This window comes from Apaloderma vittatum, unplaced genomic scaffold (genome assembly GCF_000703405.1).
Source record: "Apaloderma vittatum isolate BGI_N311 unplaced genomic scaffold, ASM70340v1 scaffold38992, whole genome shotgun sequence".
In the NCBI taxonomy this organism is placed as follows: Eukaryota; Metazoa; Chordata; class Aves; order Trogoniformes; family Trogonidae; genus Apaloderma; species Apaloderma vittatum.
The window spans coordinates 33,060-54,908 of record NW_009702793.1 but is presented as its reverse complement, the minus strand read 5'-3'; the positions used below and the strand labels follow the sequence as shown (position 1 = coordinate 54,908).

The 21,849-nt window shown below is 42.3% G+C and overlaps 1 protein-coding gene across 1 annotated transcript in view; it reads right to left on the bottom strand.

Moving 5' to 3' along the window:
- Nucleotides 1–21,849, bottom strand: part of MYO5A (myosin VA (heavy chain 12, myoxin)) — an 88,083-nt gene that overhangs the window by 41,948 nt on the left and 24,286 nt on the right. Inside the window, exons 5-13 of the mRNA XM_009864345.1 lie at nucleotides 14,788–14,944; nucleotides 10,948–11,091; nucleotides 9,691–9,772; nucleotides 8,079–8,186; nucleotides 7,475–7,581; nucleotides 4,696–4,961; nucleotides 4,081–4,162; nucleotides 1,373–1,513; nucleotides 465–590 (exon numbers count right to left, since the gene is read on the bottom strand). Of these exons, the coding sequence (XP_009862647.1) occupies nucleotides 465–590; nucleotides 1,373–1,513; nucleotides 4,081–4,162; nucleotides 4,696–4,961; nucleotides 7,475–7,581; nucleotides 8,079–8,186; nucleotides 9,691–9,772; nucleotides 10,948–11,091; nucleotides 14,788–14,944 (1,213 nt within the window). The remainder of the gene's footprint in view (nucleotides 1–464; nucleotides 591–1,372; nucleotides 1,514–4,080; nucleotides 4,163–4,695; nucleotides 4,962–7,474; nucleotides 7,582–8,078; nucleotides 8,187–9,690; nucleotides 9,773–10,947; nucleotides 11,092–14,787; nucleotides 14,945–21,849) is intronic.

Below are 21,849 nucleotides of genomic sequence, written 5' to 3'. Positions count from 1 at the left end.
GGGGCCCCACACCCGCCTCCCCCCGCCATAAGAAGCGTCTGTCGGCCTCTTTTCTGTTTGCACATTAAGAGGACGGCAAAACCAACACAGTTTTGTTGTTGTTCCTTAGCTCAACCTACAGAGATACATAATTTTTTATTTTGTGTATTTCTAGAGTGTAACTGGAATTGATACGATTATGCTGTGAATTGCAAATACACTAAGCTGTCATGTTTTGAAAAAGGATGGTTAGTGGTTACAGCATGTGACAGGAGTCTGGAGCTCTTGTTTGTGTTTCTGGCTCTGCACAGATGCCAGGTCGACTTTTTTTCTCAGGATAGGGTGCACAGGCAGTCACACATTTTGCAAAAAGCTGAGGGATGCCACTTCCCAGCCCCTGCCTGCAGCAGCCACCCACCCCAGGATCCACACACACAGCCAGCAACACCAGCCACGGGAAAAGGTACCAGAGGAAAAGCCCTTACCTTGTCAGCAAAGTGCTTGATGATAAAAGCCTTATTTGACATACGTGGTTTTTCAAAGAGGGCACATTTATTCAAATGAGTATTGTAGAGTTTTTGGGCCCACGTGTCATCCGAGCCTTTTGGCATCTATGGAAGAGAATACATAGACATTTAAAATGTCTTGAGAACTTTTCAGTAGCAAGAGAAACTAAAGACAGGGGACAATGCTTTGTGGTTTGCTTTCAAAGTCCAACTCCTCAGATTTCCAGCACTGCCATAAGCAAGGAAGCCAGTAGCCAGCGATGCCCTTGCCTTTCTAACAGCCTGGACCGGGCGCAGCCCAGCAGCAGCAGTAGCTGCTACGGGACACGCACGACACTAATAACACTTCCAGTGTCACACACCTCAAGGTGGGGATCCAAGAGGTACGTTATCTGACTGAGCAGCACCTCAGAGGGTTAGAACTCATCCACCACCACTAGAGATTCCTTGGGATGCTGTGTGACACGTAAGAACCCCAAGCTGGGTTTCCACTGAGGCAGACACCACACGCCATCCCCTGTACATGGCTTGGCATAAATTAAACTAAGCTAAAAGACAAAAGGTGAGACACCAAGTGAGTGGCAATTTGGAGAAATCTCCCAGGACCAAAGACTGCAATTGATACACATGGGAAAGAGAAAGTGGCTAAACAAAGGTTGATCAGAGAAACAGATGCAGGCCCATGATGGAAAGAAGGGAGAAAAAAAGCATGACAAAACCCATTTATTCTCCTCCGGTAATTGCTAATTCTGTTTTGTACGTTCTCCAAAGTCTTTTAACAGCAGAGTGTCAAAATGATGGCTGTGCACAGATGACTTTTCCCTGTGAGGCCCCAGACGCAGGACAGCTCACAACCTCTTTCTTCGTGAAAGCCCTTGAAGACACACCTTGCACTCCTCATCCAACAGATCCAGAATTCCCATCTTGGCCTCTATGAGGTTGATGCAAGGCTGATTGTCGTAGAAATCAATCAAGGTCCACGGTATTTGTTCCTTCATATATTCTTCTTGCTCTAGCTTAAAGACATGCTACAGGGCAAAAAGAAAACAGTCTTCTGTGAAATAAAATGCAGAATAAATACATCAAACTCTCACTTGAATCCATCTTGGCACATTAATCCAGGCTGTCAAGTGACACAGCCGTTCAGCTGAATAAACCTTTTAACAAGTAAGTGTATGAAAAATAAATTAACCTTTTTTTCCTGGCCTAAAAACAATAGATTAAATTAAAGCACTCATCCATATTCTCTGCAAATAAGGTCTAATAGTAATGTGGGACAAAAAGAAATAAGCTCTTTTCTCTTACAAAAAAACCTGCAAACCTCAGGAAAAGTCTCAAGTGCAGGAACAGTGACTTATAGTGGGATGTGCCATGCATTTATGATTTTGAAGTTACAAATACTGCTCTATTTCAAGTAAAATTTCACTATAAATATTTTTGCACTTCCGTAAAAGAACGGAGCTCCATTTTCTCAGAAGTGGCTGCTGATTTTTTTCTAAGATGACGCATTGCATTAAAATATACTCTTTGGCAAAAACCTGCAAGAACAACTCTAGGAGTATTAGCATAAGAAATCCTCTGAGCAAAATTTTGCAGAGGCTTTACCTGGTATGAAGATCAATAACAATGTAGTTGCATATTTATTCCAAAATAGTATCACAAAAACCTGCACAGCTTTAATGAAATGTGCATAGGAGATGAATTAAAACTTCAGGGAAAAAAAGAGATAATAAGATATTAAACAGGTAAACTGTGCTCTTAATAGCACAAGCACTCTTTTTAAAACCAAAAAGACTGCTGACTCTGGTTATTTTAAATGACGCTTTATCTCCCATTTAGATTTTAACGCACACCAGGTGCTGAGGAAGGCAGAGCTGCAGGGAGAGAGTTCCCTGCCCAGCAGCAAGAAGCAGGGCTGTGGCCAAGGGCTCGGGGCCGTATTCATGAGGTGGCCTCAGCTGCCCCCTGAGCTCGATGCACAAGCCCACAGACGCCTCTCAGCAAAGCCACCCCAACAAAGCGGTTTATCCCTTTTATTTCATTAGCTTAACACCATCCTTCCCAAAGCCGCTCTCCTTAACAGTGCCCGCAGGAGCCGTTCCCAGCCGGGTGCTAACGGCTGCGTTACACACTGAGCTAACTCCCGGCAGGAAAGTCAACGGCAAGCCATATCCAACCTAAGTCCTGAAAGAAAACATAAAACCATTTCTCCACTATCAAGGAACTAGCAATTACCTGGTGAAAAATGTCTCCAAGATCTAATTTGCTTTACAAGCTGTGGGTGCCCAGGCAGGGGAAGGGGCCAGGGAGTCTGGGCAGGCTGTGGGGCAGCCAGGCAGTCACAGAATCACAGAATGGTTTGGGTTGGAAGGGACCTTCAAGATCACTTAGTTTCAAATCTCCCCACCATGGGCGGGGACATCTTCTGCTAGGCTAGGTTGCTCAAAGCCTCATCCAACTTGCCCCCAGCTAAGCTCAGGTCATCCCGGGCGGCACATGAAGGCCTGCTGGCTGCCGACATGAGGCTTTAATTTAGAACAACTCCCCATGTATTGTCATGGCAACCCAATGCTTTGGCCCCTTGTTAGGGTATCAGCACAAAAACCCCATTGCCCTGTCCTTTATGAGACACAGCAACAGCACGAGAGGGAAGGGAACACAGGGACAGTGATCTTTAATAAGCAAACATTTACAGTTCTTACAGAAGATTTGATTTTTTGCTGTAGAGCTAAGAAAAGTCCTAGACACCTTGGTGCTTAGCAGTTGCAGCATCCCCCTCACAGAGCTGAAGCCAGCCATGGCACTAGCGGCAGGGAAAGGGCACACCAGGGCTGGAAAGCCCAGTCTCCGCTCCAGCACCCAGGTCACGCCCCGACACACATCCCTGCTGCAGGGAGGAACAATGGCGTGGGGGGATCTGCTCCTGTGAGCACACGCTGCCCCACAGGTATGCTCGCGAGGAGTTCAAAGCAATTCCTGTACTGCAGCACAGCCTAGCAACAGACCTGGCATAAATAACTCGCCTCATCATTATGCACCATCCTTCCCATCCTTCCCCAAGATATGTAATTACAAACGTCACTAAGGCTGAGGAGAGAGAGAGAATCGTGATCTCTCCGGAGGAGGGGGAAGAGGCGCCTCTCGCCACACGTCAGTCATGAGCTGCAGGATGCGTCTGAAAGCCCTCAAAAGATGACACCAAGAGAGGAAGCATGGGTGACAGATTCCCAGGCACACAACCCTGCTCTCTGCTACCCATGCACAGGTTCTCATTGGAGTTTACAGAGACACAGAAAACTCCAACTTCATCCACAGTGCCCTCATCGACAGGCAATCTCGGGGCCTTAACTGCCAAGCACTGCTTCTGTCTTATAATTGTTACTGTGATTGGAATTTCAAATAGTCCCAGAGCAGTAGTTAGTCATGAAATCTATTTCCAGAAGATAGTCGATCTCTCCCCACCCCCTCAAGCCCATGGCCAGGACAGCTGGTTAATAGACTGAAGGAATTCATCGTAACCACTGGGGACCCAATTAGCAGAATGGACTTGAGTGAGGGGAAAGAGAAGAGGAAATGCCAATCATTTCCTACTTACCATATTGAACTGCTGCTGCAGTTTTTCGTTGGCATAGTTGATACAGAACTGTTCAAAGCTGTTGATCTCAAATGTCTCAAATCTAAAATATGCAGATACCAAAATTACTAGTGCAGCAAAAAAAACATGTTAAATGACCTCACAATTTTAAATTCTGCCAGTCAAATTTATTGCATTATTGCAGGCACAACCAACCACAGTCAAGCAGTGAGGTACACAGGGAAATGGCAAACTGCAATACACGGGTAATTCAGTGATGCTTCCTCTTTAGGCAGGGATGAAGAAGACAGGGAAGGGACTGCTGTTCCTGGAGAGCATATTAAGTTATCTTTGTCCTCTCTAGAAGTGCCACCCTGGAGGAACAACAAGATGACAACTCCCTTGTAACTTTCCCCAATGTAAAACAAAAAGGAACTACCAACAGCAAAAATCTGAAATCCCACTATAAATGTCAAACCTGAAAGTCAAGACAGATACTGTGTCAAAACTAAACACCTACTTCCTCCAGCTGGAGGGTTTGGAGGTTTTTGTGTAAACCATGCAGTGCTACACGATAAAGACACTTTGCAGTAACATCATTACATAACGTGGTATATCTCTGACAAAAAGACTCACCCATAAATGTCCAGCACTCCAATGAAAGAATGCTGTTTTACAGTGGCGTGAAGGGCTTTGTTCACATGATCTACAATCCAGTTAAACAGATTAGCATAGATATGTTTGGCAAGTGCATCTCTGGCATTGATGGCATGAAGTTTAGAAATTGGCTTGATGTAGGTTTCGGTGGCAGTTGCGAGCTTCCTGTGGCAAAGCCAGTGGGCCATCTCTTCATACTCCACACCCATGAGGTCGCAGAAGATGGTGAGGGGTTCATGCTTGGGCTAATAAAAACAATCTTGTTAGGTCTTGAAACAGTATTACTAACAGCACGCATGCATTCATACGATCAGAAGAACTGCCTGCCTGCAGTGATGCAACGGTAAGCAGCAACAGCAGCTTCCTCAGCTCTTTCTCCTTTTCCCTACCCACTTATCCCAGTCACGTTGCCAAATGAGTGAATCACAGTCTCCCCAAAGGCATTTTGCTACACTGGTGTTCACCAAACAGCCCCACACAGGGAACCTGCAACCTTCGCAAGAATGAAGCACCTATCTTTGCAGAGGTGGACTTGGTATTTTGAATTCTTAAAACTGTCTCAGTTTTGAGTGAAGAAAACAGAGAATGCAGGGAACAGGACATCAGCTGTGTGCTGGGGTCAGAACGCACTACAGCCCCCAACTGGTACTCTAGTCTGCTCATACAAAACCACGGCAGGGAGTGATGAGCAACAGCATCGCAGTCTAAGCCAAGAAGGAAGAGGAAGAAGCACGAAACAGCTTTAGTGCTCTGGTCTCAGTATTTAGTACAGTATTTACTCAGTGAATTGTGAAGACAAACATTAAGAGATTGGAGCACACAAATGATGCTCTCTAATTCTCAAATTGGACAGTACAAGTGAAAAAGCTGACTGTTGTTTAACTGGGTAAAATCAGCTACCAAGGCTCACACACCAAGATGGGTATATGAGACTTCTGCATAAAAACCCATGTAGTGTCTTTACCATGAAATAAGTTAAGATACTACACCTCATGACTAAGCAGCAAACCGACAGCTGGAAACCAAGCAGGACAGACAGGTCTTTTCTCCTAAGGAACTCCCCCAGCACAACTTCCTCAGCACATTCACTTTGCAGCCGGTGGCTCAGCAGCACGCTGACAAGCAGCGTCTTGACAGGGACAGATTACAGGGGACTGTTACTACATGCCCAGTAGCTCCGGGGTACATCAGCTTTATCTTTCTATTTCCCATCCTTCTGACTTCTTCAGGGCTTCTTCCAATCCTTACAGCACTCAGCTCCCATGGCATTGCTGTTACACCTCCAAAATCCAGTTAAGTGAGCGTGTCTTCTTTTAGTTTAGCCATACCACTTTAACTGGCTCAGAAGACAGTAATGAAGTAATAATAATAATAAAGAACACTGCACAAAAGAGTGCCACATTAGGGTTACTCAAGCTGACATTAAACACACTGATTTGTTCACTCAGCACCATGCGGAGCCCTTCGCTGAGCTCCCTGAGGGACCACCACGGCGTCACCACGCCAGCACTTGCCAGGCAGACTGGCAACCTGGTCTGCCCAGGGACAGAGCTCTGCAATGACAGCCTATTGTCAGAGAACAGCACGGCTCAGGTAGCGGATGCCATTGAGCAGGCATTCACCACCACATGTTCAGTCAGGATAGGATTTCACAGGAACTTGCAGCTTTGTACTAGCTCATTCAGAGAATGCACTGGAGACACCCACTACAACGCAGGTAGCTCATCACATCCTGGGGCTCATCAGCTTTCTACTTGTGATCATTAAATGATGCTTGCTTTGTAGTGAAAACCTGTTTTAAGACACACCAAAGAGCCAGACTATTGTCATGGCTTCTCAGCAGCGATTCGTTAGATCCCACGGACAGATGGTGTCAGACCAGGCACACTGATCATCTGTGCCCCGATGAAGGAGTTACTTTTTCACCTCCAGAAACTGCTACTGCAGATTTTTGAGAAAGTAACTGATAGTAAAATGAGGAAAAAACCCACCAAACCCTGCAACTGTTGCTCTCATTTGAAGAGAGAAAGATGAAGGCTGTGTAGCCCAGCAGTAGACACTCAAGGAAGGGCAAAAGGAGAAACTCATCACTTGTAAATCTAAGGAATAGAAAAGTGACAAGCCAGATCTCTTGTTTTCTCATCCCCAGAACATGGACTTCAGTAAGAACCCTTGGTCCTCACTGAATGAGGAGGTATTTTTTCAGATCAGACTATGCAGTCCTCATTGCTGACCTCCATAAAGGTGACACAAGACTAATAAAACCACGACACCTCAATGAGTCACACAAATCATATCTGTGTATCCTATGTTCGTGTCTAGACATCCCAGAAGATTTTGCAAAGCATTGGCTTTGCAATTATTTAGGCCATTCTGGCATTTAACACTAAAAAGACACATCCTGCAAAGCATTTACTGTGGGCAGGGAATGTATTCATGTAGAAATATAGAGATATAGACATTTGCCTAGGACTTCAAAGCTAGCCTGTCTGTTAGACTTTTCTAGGACAGATCAATTGTAGTTTTGAAAAGAAATTAAGGCAGCAACAGTTATAATACAGACAGCACTGTCTACAGCCTCCAAACTGAGAAGAGTTGAAACTATCTGCAAAAAGAACTGTGAAACCATTAACAAATTAGAAATAAACATGTTGTTTGTGGTTTTGTACTCTACTCTTTTACAAGAGGTCCTTGTAAACAAGCAGAAGGTAGAAGTGCTGGAGTAGAAACCATGCCCTTCAGCCCATCTACTACTCACAGGAACAGTGCAGCTGTCAGAATCCCGAGATGCAAAATCCACGTTGCCCAAGTGAAGGATGCCAGCAAGGATTCGAAAAATTCCCATCTGGTAGGAATCACTAATTCCTGAACAAATGATGAATAAAATGTGTTGAAATTAGAGAGAAATAAAAAATCATGAGCTGCAGTTGATAAAAAGTTTGATTAAGAAAAGAAAAACACTGTGTGTTTTCTTCAGATAGTTTGGCATTTGACAGTACTGCTTGGCTCTATTCCTATTAAAAACATTTTACAACCAGATGCAAACAAAATCCATTAGAACAAATTACTTAATTTGCTGTTTCAAAGTGTTTTGCCAGTGACCTCCAACACCGCATATGCTAAACCAAGGGAATCCACCATTTATGTTCATGTAACGTGTGCTCCTCCGACACCAGATATGCAATTCCACTGCAATTTAAATACCTTCTTATTTCAATCAAAGTATACCAGTCCCAATATTAATCAAACTCTCCTGTTTTTAAAAATAACAGAGTACAAAGAAAACACATAAATAACAGAAAACGCTTGCTAGTATCATAGAATCATCTGAATTTGGGATATGACCATGTTTTACAAATTACCTAGCAAAGTGCAGGCTTGCCTGGTGTTTGCCATTTCCTTAGCATCGTCAACACCATCAATCACAGGGCTTCCACCTTGCTTTGTGTAGTGAAAGTGATTTGCATTCCCTGCAAGAGAGGAAACAAGTATTTTATACACACTGATGCAGAAATCCACAGCACATCTGTAGAGCTGTGCAATGATTAAGTTGCTCTTGGTGGGATCCATGAGTTGAAATACATCAGTGTATTTTTGCGTTCTGGCTCATAGGATTTGCTCGCTCTGGATAAGAATTTTTTCAAGATTTAACAGTGCAAGTAAGTATCCTTAAGCTGCCTGGTTCCTACAATTTGCCTTCAGGCGCATCCTCTACCTAACCTTGGTTCCACATCCGTGGAATAATCACTTTGGAAGCAATCATTCCCCAAGGCTGAGCCAACCACGTCCCAAGCAGTAGGTGCAAAGCTGATGGCAGCAGCACTTTAGACTTAACACAGCAGACAGTGTTATGCTTTTATTGCATCAGGATATTTGAAAATTTCTATTTTGCCCATTTTCTTCCCATTGCTAATTTATGGTGTGGTTTACTTTTATAAGTATCAGTGATGCGTTCTGGCTGAGAAGTTGTGGTTGGACACCTGATGGTTTCATAGTGCTCTGGGGACAGCACTGGGCTTCACTGGGAGAGCAGTACCTCTCCTGGGTACTGTGTAAATTCCTATGGTTTCTGGGGCCAGGCTTCCAGCTGCAGTAACAGACTCCTTTTCTTCTCATCTGCTAAGGTTTCAACAATGCTGAAAGAGGAGTCTGCTAAATGGCTTCTTTAGTTATAATTACATCAGTGCCTTTCTTTCCTGTGCCAGCAGATGTGAATCCTAAATGTGCCAGGATGGTGCAGAAGAGCAGAGAAACATTTTAAAAGCAGAATGGTATTTCAGAAAGCAACACTGATAGGCTGTGCAGTTTTCCCACTTTCACAGAGGTAACTTTATCATAAAGGTAACTTTAAAGAAACACTGAAACTTATACTGAATTTTAAAAATGATGAGGTGATTGCCTGTCCCAAGGTCATCCTCGTATTTTTCTTTTAAAACGTACCAGTTCCTGTTACATGAGAAACCTTTCCTTTTTCTTTTTTTCAAATTAAAATGTTGATAAATTTCACATCAGTTTTGTGATTGGAAGGTTAGCAGAGATGACAAAGCAATCATTGGTGACAGACCAAGTATGCAGATGTGAAACAAGCTTTCCAGGTGCTTATACTAGAAACAGTAAAATTCTCTAGTAGCTGGAGCCATGGAAAAAAGGTTTTCAAGGTCCAAGAGAAGAGGATTTCACCCTCACTACTGGAAAGCTACTCTGGAATCAAGGACATAGTAAGTCTTAGTGATTAAAATTGCGTTGTATTAAGAGTATGTCAAACAAATAAAGCTGTTACTTTTGCTTTATCTAAAAAAATATAAAACCTGAGATCTGCCATTCTAGTTATTTTCAATATATTTTAGTATTTGACGGTTTAAAAGTTTGGAATGTAAAAGCTACCAGTTCTTCTTTTGGTTCTACGGCTCGAAAAGCTCAGAGATGCTGCTTTGTACCTACAACTGCACAACACAATGAATGTGGATTTCATACCTAATCGTAGAGTTTTAAACTCAGGTAATGCTGCAGAGGCACAAAGTTGGTAAAAGATGTGGTAATTTCTCTCCTCTTCTGCCTTTAAGAAGAAATAAATTGATTATTTTTCACAGCTTAACAAGTGCCAGAACCATCCACGAGTAGAAAAGAATTGCTTTCTCTAGCATTACATTAAGAACATGGAAGCCACATGGAAAGAAAGAAGATAAATCAGCATCTATCATTCCCTTCTTGGTTAATTTAATCCATTTTCAACAGCAAGAAGCACGCATACATTTTAATTTCCAAAAAAAAAAGTAAGATATCACTTTTCAGAACTGTGGAATACTGTTAAATATAGACCAGAATTCTACGGGTGGATGAAACGATCATACTTTAAAGCTTTTCATTTTCCAAAAATAACTAATACCATTTGCCTCAGCAAAAGAGTAAGCTGGTGAAGGGAGTTCCTTGCCAAGGCAAAGCTGGAATTTTAAAACGAAGGAGAAACACAGCTCAGAAGGTTATGACTCACGACGAACACCATAATTCTGAATATAAATGCTCTACATTTTATAACTTCAAATCACAAAAAGGGGAGGGGGGAAGAAAAAAATGTCTCTTCCAGCTAAACCATGTGCAAAAAGTCTCTCATTTTTAAAATATACAACACTACTTCATGTAACTCCCCTACATAACACAAACTGGAATTACTTGTTTTATACCTTTGGGCAGCCAGTCAAGGATAAGTTCATTTTTACTGAGCTCCAGAGTATAAGGTAGGCAAAGACAGAGAGAAAGTATGAAATACCAAAATGAAGAGTTCAATAAAGATGAAATTGCATATTTTTATTTGCCTAAACAATGGCAATTAAGACTCATTCATAATTATTGTGATAGCAGTAAGTTTTAACAAGAGGTTGAAAGTGAGCTAAGATGGCAGCCTTACAAACCACAACAGAGAGCTCTTGAGCCTGAGCGGTTTCTGCTGGGTTTTGAAGCCCTATTCCATAGTATTATGGGAAACACAAACTCATATCCAGGAGTGCACTGAAACTATTTCATGTTTAAGTACACAACCTTTTCAATACACATTTTACAACTACAAATAATTCATGTACCGAAGGGCTTTGTCCCCGCACCCCACATGTGCTATATTACAATATCCTGTTACAGCCATCTCTTAGGAGAGATAACTACTATTAGCAAGCTATAGCTTTATTTTTTTTAGCATAGTCACACAAATACACAGTAAGAAGACTGCATCAGTGTTACCTGAAACACCACTCTTGATTTTTCCAAGAGGTAAGTTCTCATGTTAGCACCAATGATTCGATATCTCTTATCAAAACCAATTTCAATGTATTTCCCAAAGCGACTGCTGTTGTCATTCCTCGTAGTTTTGGCATTTCCAATAGACTGAAAAAAGGGAATACTGTAAAGGTTAAACAGCTTTTAGAAATTATCACCTACATGCCTCACAACAACATTAATTTTGTCCTGATTTCAAAATAATCAAGAATTTAATAAAGAACAATCCCCACCTGGTCAGCAAGTTACACCAAAATACACTTATTTCATTAATGCAAGAGTGGGAGCTGATGTTCCCAGCAATGATTTTACTTCCACATAGTCTAATTTTCCAGGTCGAACTCCTTTATTGCCTCCTGAAGTATTTTAAAAGGATTTAAAGAGCCTAACAGAATGGTTCAGATTTCTTCTAGGGTCTTAATAAGACTATAATAATTATTTCACACTCTTACATATTCATACACATGTGTGTACAGGTGTATGTACAGATATATGTACAGTACTTACAACCTCTCTAAGTCTACCTATCATAAACCATCAGTCTAGCAAACAGCCCTCATGTTCTGCCTGGCTAACAGTTAATTATTACTTCTGCAAACATACAACCATAAAATATTTACCGTGTGCCTAAATATAATGTACAAATTAACATGGACAGATTTGTTATTTGCCTGAAACTGAATCCCTTCCATAGCAGCTTGGTTACTGGCTTGTAGACAGTCTTCAGTGTTGCCCTACGTATCGAAGTTTCTTACATGAATTCAATACAGTTTCACACACAAAACCCCAATTTTTAACATATTTCCTCTGTAGTACGTGGTCTTGGGACACCCAGGGCAAATAAGGACTGTGGTGCACCTCTGCCTTACCTCATCAGCGTTAGGATTCACCCCACGACAGGTACCAGCTGAATCGATCAGAATTCAAGGCATGCAAAGCACAACACGCTGAACTTCAAAAAGCACTTTTTCTCCTCAATTAGATCATGTTCCAGACGTCATAAAGCAACTCACCTTCCCAAAAAATATCTTAAAGATACCTCTGTACCAAGAGGAATGCCATTTGGAGTCACAGGGACAGAGCACACCGCCCTTTACCACGTGCCACTGCCTGTAGCCCACTCTGAGGTGCATCACAGATACAACTCGGGGTTCTTTAGCTACACCCTGGTTCCGAGTTCACACAGTCATCCAGGGGAGCTCCGTACTAACATAAAACTTGGGAAAAACAAATGACATCAAGCAGCAGTGCTGAGTATCGGTATTCCAAATCTGCAAACCAAAGGCCAGTGCACCGGTAAGGGCTGGCAGGTGCAGGACAGGGAGCCGGGACGAGACTTTGAGAAATGCCATCACCATGGCAGGAGCACGTCTGCCCGAGGGAGCGGATGTCAAAGTGGGCATCAGATAAACAGCTGCTATCAAGGATGCAAGAACAAATCACATCCTCACAGTTCTAAGAAATACTAAATTCATTTGAACTTAATGTACTAAAGCTGCACTTTTTGTGTTTTAAAATTATTGCCACTGCTATATATTTTGTTGGTGGTGGCAGCAATATAATTATTACAATATTTTCAGAAGATAATTATTACTTTGAAAGGTGTTACTTACAAAAACAGTTAAGAAATTAAAAAATAAAATTACCTTCTGCTCCTAAGATTTTACAACTTATCAAATGAGGAGTTTCCTGTTTCCAAAATGCATTACTCATTTTCTTCTTAATTTGCATGGGTTAACTTGTGTTTCTGCTGATTTATCAACTGGAGACTGAAAACATTAATTTTGCTATCCTAGACTTTGTCTCAATACCAGATTTTCACAACACTCCCTCTAAAGCTTATTTAAAGCTCAAGTGTTTGAAGTTAAAAGGGTAACTTTCATCCACTTACAACAACATTTAAAGTAACCAAAATTTTAGATATACCCAGGTTCGTGAAATTGTTGTTATCCCTAGAAAATAAAGCACCATCATTGTTTTTTAGCAGATTAAAAAAAAGGTTTGGCTGGGAAGTTCATTTCTAGTCCTCAATTTAAATTTCCTTGCTTTGGAATTAAATCAGACAATTAGTGGTGAGCTGCTGATGGGGAGGTGGCGTCCAAGGGATGAGAGATGTTTCGTTTAGGCTTTGAGACGAAACAAAAGAAGAGGCACAAGGAAACCTGTAGACAGTTTTCATTTCACCCAGCAAACCACAGACCCATCCTGCGGAGCCTCCCACCTTCACTGCCATTTAGCAGACAGGCGCCGAGGACCCAGCCACCAGGCACCACCTCCGTGGTGAGCAGGGGAAGGCAGAAGGGGCATCCCGGTCCTGTCGGCCACGCACCGAACCCCAACGCAGCCAAGGATGGTTATGACGCTCGCTGCCAACATGTGAGCAGTGAAAGGAGTTCTCTGGGATTAGCTCACACCTGCAAAACCAGCATTGCTCCCCAGGGCCAGGCTGCTCCCGCTGGGGCAGATGCAGCTCAGGGCAAGGCTGAGCTCCCCTGGCTGCCTCCCGTAGCTGGGCGTGTGGATCCCTCGGCAGCAGAGCCCCCTGCCAGCCACGGCACAGCTTGTTTCATCCCACAAAACCGTTTCAAAACACCACACAGCACCACAAACCAGGCACCATTACCTTGTAACAGAACACACACAACTGTGATGGGGCTGCTATAGTTTGAGTACCATGAACTCCTCATGCCAGGAGGAAAGAAGGAATAAAACATAGTTCATTTCTAGCAATACCTGAGAAAGAAAACAATGGCAGCATTTTGCATTTCACATTTCAGTATGCACACTCCATTTACTCATGCCTGTCCACTGATACTTCTCAGTACTGCACAGAGATGTTAGACATCACCAGCTGTCCCAAGCATTTTCTTAGGTTGTCCATAAGAAGGCATGTGTGCGTGCCTATGGATAGTGCTACTTCTCTTTAGGAATTTCCCCGACTCTCTCTCTGATGAATCACTTCTTAGCATAGTTCCTTAACTTCAGCCACAACTTGAACCTACGCATGTAGGCAGACACAAAAAACAATTCAGATGAGCCTAAGAAGTGTTTTCTGCCTGGTCACATCAGAATGACAGGGTTCCAGAAGCAGGAGGCCAGTGTGCATGTTATCTCATGTTAGCTACTCCCATGTCAAGTCATCTGTTGCCTGCACCTATGCTCCCAAGCCAATGGCTTCATGACTTGACTATATATTTCCATAACCAAAACATTACTCTGAGCTAATTACAGCAAAATTACATCTTCCGTTGTGTTTTTCCCTTCTGAAAGAAAGTGTGTGCATCTCATAGAACCTTGCTTTCTCAGTCCATCTTCCCTAATCACATTTCCTAAAACTGAACATTTGCTTTACTCAACAACTCTCTTCACTTCAAAGTCTAATCTACCTGCCCCCACTGTGTGATGCACATGTTCAGTGGGTAAGACCAGAAGTTCTAATCCTCTTTGGAATATTTTTTGGTCTTCTGCATTTGCATTTGGCCAGCACTCTGGGAACTACCAGTGTTACAAAGCTGAACAGATTTTAAGCAGTACTCATACTAAAATTACTTTCTTATGTGAAATACATTAACAACACTGAAACATTACCTTCTGTCTTCTCTTAGACTCTCATAAATACTACACAAAATGATTCCTAAGGCACTTCCTGGTAAATGGGATTACAAAGAACATTTTATAATGTATTTATTCTATCTTTTTCCAATCCTTAAAAAAGTATGGAATGCTCTCTCTGTTGAATGCTTATGTTAGTCCCAGAATAACACCACAGCTGGAGGGTGGGGGCTAGTGCAGTAGCTCTCTTACCTCCATGATGGGGTTGGAGGCCAAGACTTTCTCCTCAACATTGGCTTCACTGGCAGATCCACTGACTGTGGCAAAGTACCTCATGGCATACTTAGCAGAGACAGTCTTTCCAGCTCCAGATTCCCCACTGACAATGATTGACTGATTCCGCTCATCTCTGAAACACAAAGACATGTTAATTACCAGCTGTTCCCTCAAACACACTTATTCTTTGTGTCCCCAACTTAGCGACCACCCTTCCACCATGAAGGTTAGCCATACAGCAATAGCATAAAGGCACGTGGCAGAAACAAGGCTGTTAGTGACCAAGCTGCTGGAACGACTGGCTGGACTGCCTGGAGCCAGGGTGCTCAGTCGGGACCGATGCTGCTGCGATGGTCCAGCCAGGCAACAGGGCTGCTCCAGAGAACCTGGCCCCAGTGAAGTACCTGTTACCACTACTCACTACGTGCTTCTGCAGCTACTTCTACCCAGAGTCTGTGGTACAGTGCTCCGCTACGCTATCAGTGCTCATTAGTAAAGATCATTAATGCCATCTTACAGATAGAGAAATCAACAGCAGAGCCAGCAACAGAAACCTTTTGTCCTTCTGATCTAATCACCAGCTTTTCCCAGGATTGTTCTGAATCTGAAAAATTCAAGCATGGCTGTTCAGAACACAAACAGCAGCTCTGGAGTGAAAATGATCCCTTTGTTGCAAATTAGTTTCTTCCCATTAAAACAAAAAAGAAGTAAACTGTATTTGCTATTAAAACAATTTTCTCTCAACTCAAGGAGGGCTCTATCCACAAACCTCAACTATGTGACTAAGAAACACACTACAAAATAGCAAGGATATAAATTAGCATTTATATAGCCTGAATCTTTTTAAATAAAGACCACACATGCTTTATATAGTATTTTATATTCCTAAGGCAAAAGAAGTTAAAACTAATGATATTTCAATATACTCCTATAAGCTGTAACTCTGTCTTACATACTCGAAAGTGGAGAAAGAAGGAACAAATTTTTATCCCAAAGCTTTACAGAGCTGGAGCTGGAACACAGAAAGTACAGTCAAGCCCTGGATCAGGCTGCCCACACAGCAGAGTACCTGTGAATGAAACTTCAGGCACGCACACATTCAGGCAGCACATATGCAGCCAGCATGGCCTGCTAAGGCCATCAGCAAATGCTGTGCAGGAGAAGGAAAGAAATATGCATGGAAAAACTGTTTGTGGTTTCTGTAACCTAGAGGTCCTGCAGAAGATCTGAGGTTCTATTTCTGAAATGGTTAAAAAAAGAGCTGCTGATGAAATTACAAAGCTAAACTAGAGATCACGTTGTCACTCTCAAGCTGTTAACTATCTTCAGAAACATCACCAAGCCACCAGATGAGAGCACAGCTCCAGCATCCACATCGTGTTGCACAAAGACATAGGCTAAAGGAGCCTCTGGTTATGTCATACATCTCCAGGAGAGCCAAGGTGGGATTCATTTAACCAAATGAAAGAATCATTTGAAGCAGATTTTCCACATTTTGGTAAAAGGAAATTACTTGAAATGAATGAGTGCTGATTTAAACTTAATAGGAAGTGTTAAGAAGATCGAAGTAACCTAATTTTCTGTTCTCAACTTCCATGTAACACATGCAATGGGTGCGAATGACTGCAGCACATTCACACATCCACATAGAGCAAGCTGTCAGTCTCACTGGGGAAGTGCTGGCAAAGCATAACGATTCAGCTTCACAGTGGGTTGTGTGTAGTCCAGGTTACAAAGACTGAACTGCCAGAGATGTCAGCCTTGGCCACAGGAAAATGAAAACACCCTCTGATGGGACCTCTCATTGCAGTGGACATCAAGCCTGCTGGCCACACTCCTGAGGGAGGTCTGTGGTGCCTGGGCTGGCTTGCAGCAGCAATGAAGATTTCCACCTGGCAAAGGAAGAAGAAACACTCTTGCTTCTCCCCCATTCCCCCTCCCAGAGTCCAGCAGCAGTAGACAGACAGAAGGACAGGCTGCAGCCCTGCACGTCAGGAGGCAGTGTGAGTTCTATGGATGCTCACAGCCAAATAGAGTAGCAGGAAAACAAGGGTGAAGTCCAACCAATAATAATAATATCTAGGCTTAAATGGGACAACTGACAACAAATTATTTTCCTTTTACACAGACAGTTCCTGCAGTGACTCAAAACCAAAGAACAATTTATTCACAGGACTGGCATTGCTGTCTCTTTTATTTCTCCTGTGCTCTTTCAGATAGGAAAGAAAAACAACACACCATACCACCCTAAAAAACAGAACTTCTGGTCTGATTTCAGGAGCTGCCTAACACAGATGGGCAACAACACAGCAAGCTTTTTGTTTGCAGATCACCTGCTCTGTTTCATGTATTAAATATCATTAAATATATGAAGATTTTGGAAGCTCCAGTCCTATGAAATCTATCTTCTGACAGTTAAGCTTATTTTTACCTTAGTTTCCAAAGTGCAGGCAGCTTTCAGAAGACAAAGTAATGCAACATCAGCACTACAGAATCCCAGCAAAACTCAATAGAAAACTAACTTTGTTGCCAAGGGAGGAACAATGAAATAAAGTTGTCACTTTCTAACTATCCCATCCCTGACAGACACGTGTGAGAGCACGGGAAGCTCGTCCCTCGTCCCTCCTCAGGAGCTAAGCAGTGGTAGGAAACACCAGGCTCTTCAGAGCACTGCAGAGGAGGGAATCCCATGTTTTCAAAGGCAGTAATGAAAAAATGAGGTCAAAATAATTTCTCCTTAAGAATACTGCTGGCAATTAACCTAGCGTTTCCTTCCCCCATGTCATAAGATATGAAGACATACTCTTCTAAGCACTCATTCATGTGCTCAAGAATAAGAGATCCACTATCACATTACTGTATCAGCACATATACACACATGCTTTTCATAAATTCGCCTAGAGAAGATATGTCTGGCAGTGTCCGAGCAGAAAACATTGCTGCCATCTCGCCTGCAATGAATAACTGTGTTCTGCAGCAGCAACAGCAATGCTGAGACACAAAAGGCTCGCTCACGGTCCCAGCGGAGTCCTCTCACAGGGCCTTGCCAGCGCCCCAGCCCCGTCAGAGCCGCTCTTGTCTGCGAGAGCACATTAGTCCATTGTTTCGCTTTAACACACTGCAGTGACCATCCTCTAGCACATTATTCTTTCTGCTTTTTGGCAGCGAGAAGGGAAAACACAACGAAATGGCCAAGATCACACTCGAGGTTTGAGGGCGGAGAGAGGACAGCACAGCACAGCAGCCCAGAGCCCGACAGCGCAGAGGTGAGCTGTCACCGCCGCAGCCCAGGGGAGCCCTGGTGCGCAGACACCCTGCCACGGGCACAAGATACCGGAGTCCTTCCAGAAGGAGGGTGAGGTGGTCCTGCCAGGCAGCTGTGTCAGCTCAGCAGAAGGCTCTTGTATGTCCTTAAATGTTAAACAAACAAAATGCCACACTGAGAAGAAATTAACAAGTAAAACAGAATCTAATTTCCTTGGATAGTGCACGAAACTTGGTGAGAACTATTTTTAATGGTTTGGTATAAGCAATGGTTCATCTCAAACGTAACTTCTGCTTATGTCAAATGAAATTTTCATAATCAAGCTCCATTAAACAATGGAAATAATCCCCAGAAAACACAAGTAACAACACCCTGACTTCTTTCTCAGGTATAAATAACACCTTTCAAGTTGTTTTTAGCTAAATCATTATCGCCTAACCTTTGACCTGACTTTTTGAGCACTTAACATGTCACCAGTCAGAATAAAAGCTGTAATTAAAACTTTCAGCCAATGAAGAAAGTAAGTAGGGCAACACCGTGCGGTGTGACACCACCTTGCAGCCTGATGCCACAATCCACTATCTATACAATACTTCTTCGTCTTTGTTGAGCTTTTTTTCCGAATAGAGCACGTAATTAGATGATGTTAAAATTCAGATTACTTCCGAATGGAAGGAAAGCTTTAATTATGCTTTTACAAAGAGAAATGAGGGAAAGCAAGCTGGCAGGCAAGAAGGTGGAGGAGTCCTCTTAGTCCTCTTTCACGTAAAGGTGAGTAATGATAGCATCCTAGGATACAGAACAACACTACAGTGACAGACTACTAGGCCAAATAACCTTTAAAAGAGGTGTTTAACCCCAGCAGACTGAAACAGATTAGCTGGGAGCAGTTTACCCTTCACAGAAACACAAAGTACCATGGTCAGGCGTCGATCAGGATCACATTCAGCTCTTCACATTTCTGAAGAGTGCAAAAGAATAAGAGAATGGCAAAACCAAACTAAAGCTCAGTTCTAAGATGATAGGCTCAAACATTTCACAAGCTGAAATGTGAAATGAGAGGCTGAAATTGCTTGCAGGAACAGGCGACTTGGCTCAGAAATCTTCCATATCCATTCTCTCAGGCCTGAAGAGTCATGTGAGGGTAACAGCTATTTCTTGTCAAATAAAAGAACAGTAACACACTACAGAATAAGTATCTGATGATTTAAAATAGCGTTTCTATCACAAAAATAATGCTGATGTCTAATTTTGAAATATAATAATATTCAGATACTGTGTCCAAGCCACACACAAATCCACTCCTGATGACAAGTAATGGCCACAGAATGAGCAATAAATGTCACGGATTTTTCATATAATAATTCCAGTAAAGGACAGAAAAAGGTTTATTCACAGGCTGGTAAATTTTAAAGACAATTTTGCTTTACCTACAGAATTCTGTTGACAGGCAACATGTTTATGAGGAAAGTCACTGTCAGAGTGCCAAAACAGAATAGATGTAGACTTATTTAACTTCTGGAAACTTGAGATTACAACCGACATTACAGCAGGGGTTTTTATGCTTTGAAAAACCATTGCAAAATTCAACACTGAATATAACTTCTGCTCAAAGGAGGTTCAGCACTAGCAAAAAAAAAAGTGCTACAAACTGACTTGAGATACCTTACATGCAGAAAAGGGTTTTGCACAATACAAATGAAATGCGAGTGCAAAAGAAACCTTGAAAGACTTTAAAAAAAAAAATCTCGTTTTCAAGAAGTGAAAAAAACCCCTTTGTTGTGGCTGCACATACATCTTAATGCAATACTTTAAATAGCATTGACTATTACTAACTTTTAAATTCTGTATTTCATAGAAATCTAAAGGGAGATGCTTTCAACAGGACTCCAAATGGAGGAAACGCTATGAGGTCACACCCATCAGCTACGGCGGGAGCAAGAGCAAGATCATCCCTGCATATCTTCAATGGGTACAGTGTTGCAGCTACACCAACTAGTCATTGACAGCTTTCATCATCTAAGGTCGTTTACAGTGATTTCAGCTGATTTCAAGTTTTTTTCAGAGGAAAGAAGAAAACAATGCAAAAAATGAAGCATTCAATTTACTAACATTAAAGGCAGAGATGTCAATTTTCAAACAATTTTCATTCTTTAAGCTCACAACACCCACTGCAGCTGGTTCTCTCAAAATAGCACACAGCATCACAGCCAGTATTTCCACAGCAAACTGTCCAGACAGATCAGGATAATCAAGACATATAGATTAAAAAACCCCTACAGATATCTTTGTTTACCTTCTTCCTCTACGTCAATAGAAATTTCCTCTCCAAAGCAGGAACCCTCAAATAGTTAAAAACCTATCCATCAATAAGCATTTCAGAGGGGTTTAAAGAAGCCCAGAGCTATTCAATTTAATCATCAAAGCACAACATCATCTTTGTGTTTCTTCGCTTCCTATGACTGATGCATTAGACGTATCACTCGATCTTGTCTTTCAGACTCATGACTCCACAGCAAATAACGTCCAATAGACGTATATAAGTACACACAGCACAAAAACATCAGCCTGGGAAAGCTAACAAAAGGAATACAGATTTATTGACATCAACCTCAATAGTCGTACCAATCCATGAATACCCAAGCCATCGGCACCTCTATGCGGCAAAAGTGTATCATTAACAGCTGATTTCAAAAGATTCTGGTATGGACTTTGAGATGGTTGCCTGTGATGAGCTACTTCAAAGTTGAGTTGTTTCAATGCCATATAACAGATGAGATTGGCAGAAAAGATCAGAGTGAGTTACCCTTAATACAAAATGAAGAGAGCAATTTGATGAGAACATTACTACTCAATTTGCCTTTGATCCTAAATCATCTAAGTCTGTTAACCTTGAGGACACTGCCAAGGTGCTGATGTTTTTAGAGAAGCTTCTTGGCAGGGTGGTTTGAAGGCCGTCACCTTCAGGACGTGTTCTCCTCTCACTGCTCCAGTGCTAAGAGATTTCATCAAACCCACTGCTTCCTTGTGGACCTGATGCTGGTTTCTTCTTTTCTTTTGGAGTAACAGGTTTAGGTTATGGCTAAGGGCACTAACACCACGTCAAATGACAGTTTCACTTTTTATTTAACTCAGACCAGCACAAACTGCTGCTAAAGGCCTGATCCTGCAATCTTTGAACACTGAAATCTCCTACTGCTCCAGTGCAAGAACCGGAACACAATAAACAGCTTTTATTTAATCTAGCAGTGCCAGTCTGCTCTGCTTTATCTCACTGCTGTTCCTCTACTGCAGTTCTGTGGCAATAAGGTAGACTTGTAAGTCTGAAATTGCTTTACATTTTCAAAACAGTGAATTTTGAATGATCAAAGAACCTGACTCAAACTCTCAGGGAAGGAACCTGTGACTCAGGGAACATTTGGGATAGATCCTGTTCTCAGCATAATTACCACTAACATCAATGTGCGTCACGCCCATCAGAGACAGAAAAGGAACTTAGTGATGTGCCATCCTGCCGCTGAGTTACGGCAGCAGGAAAACCAACCCAAGAAAGTAACTTAGAAAGGAATGACATTGCTGAAAGGTCAGACAGGATGATTTCCGAAATGCTGGCATATTTAAAATCTTGCTGTACTTCCATTAGCTGCAGCTACTCTGAGAGCCATAGGATTAACCAGGGACCGACACAAACCTAGTTTAAGCTAAGTGACGTGTTTTACATCCTACACTATAAAGCAGATTTCTGAACTGTGCAAGGATACACGTACATACAT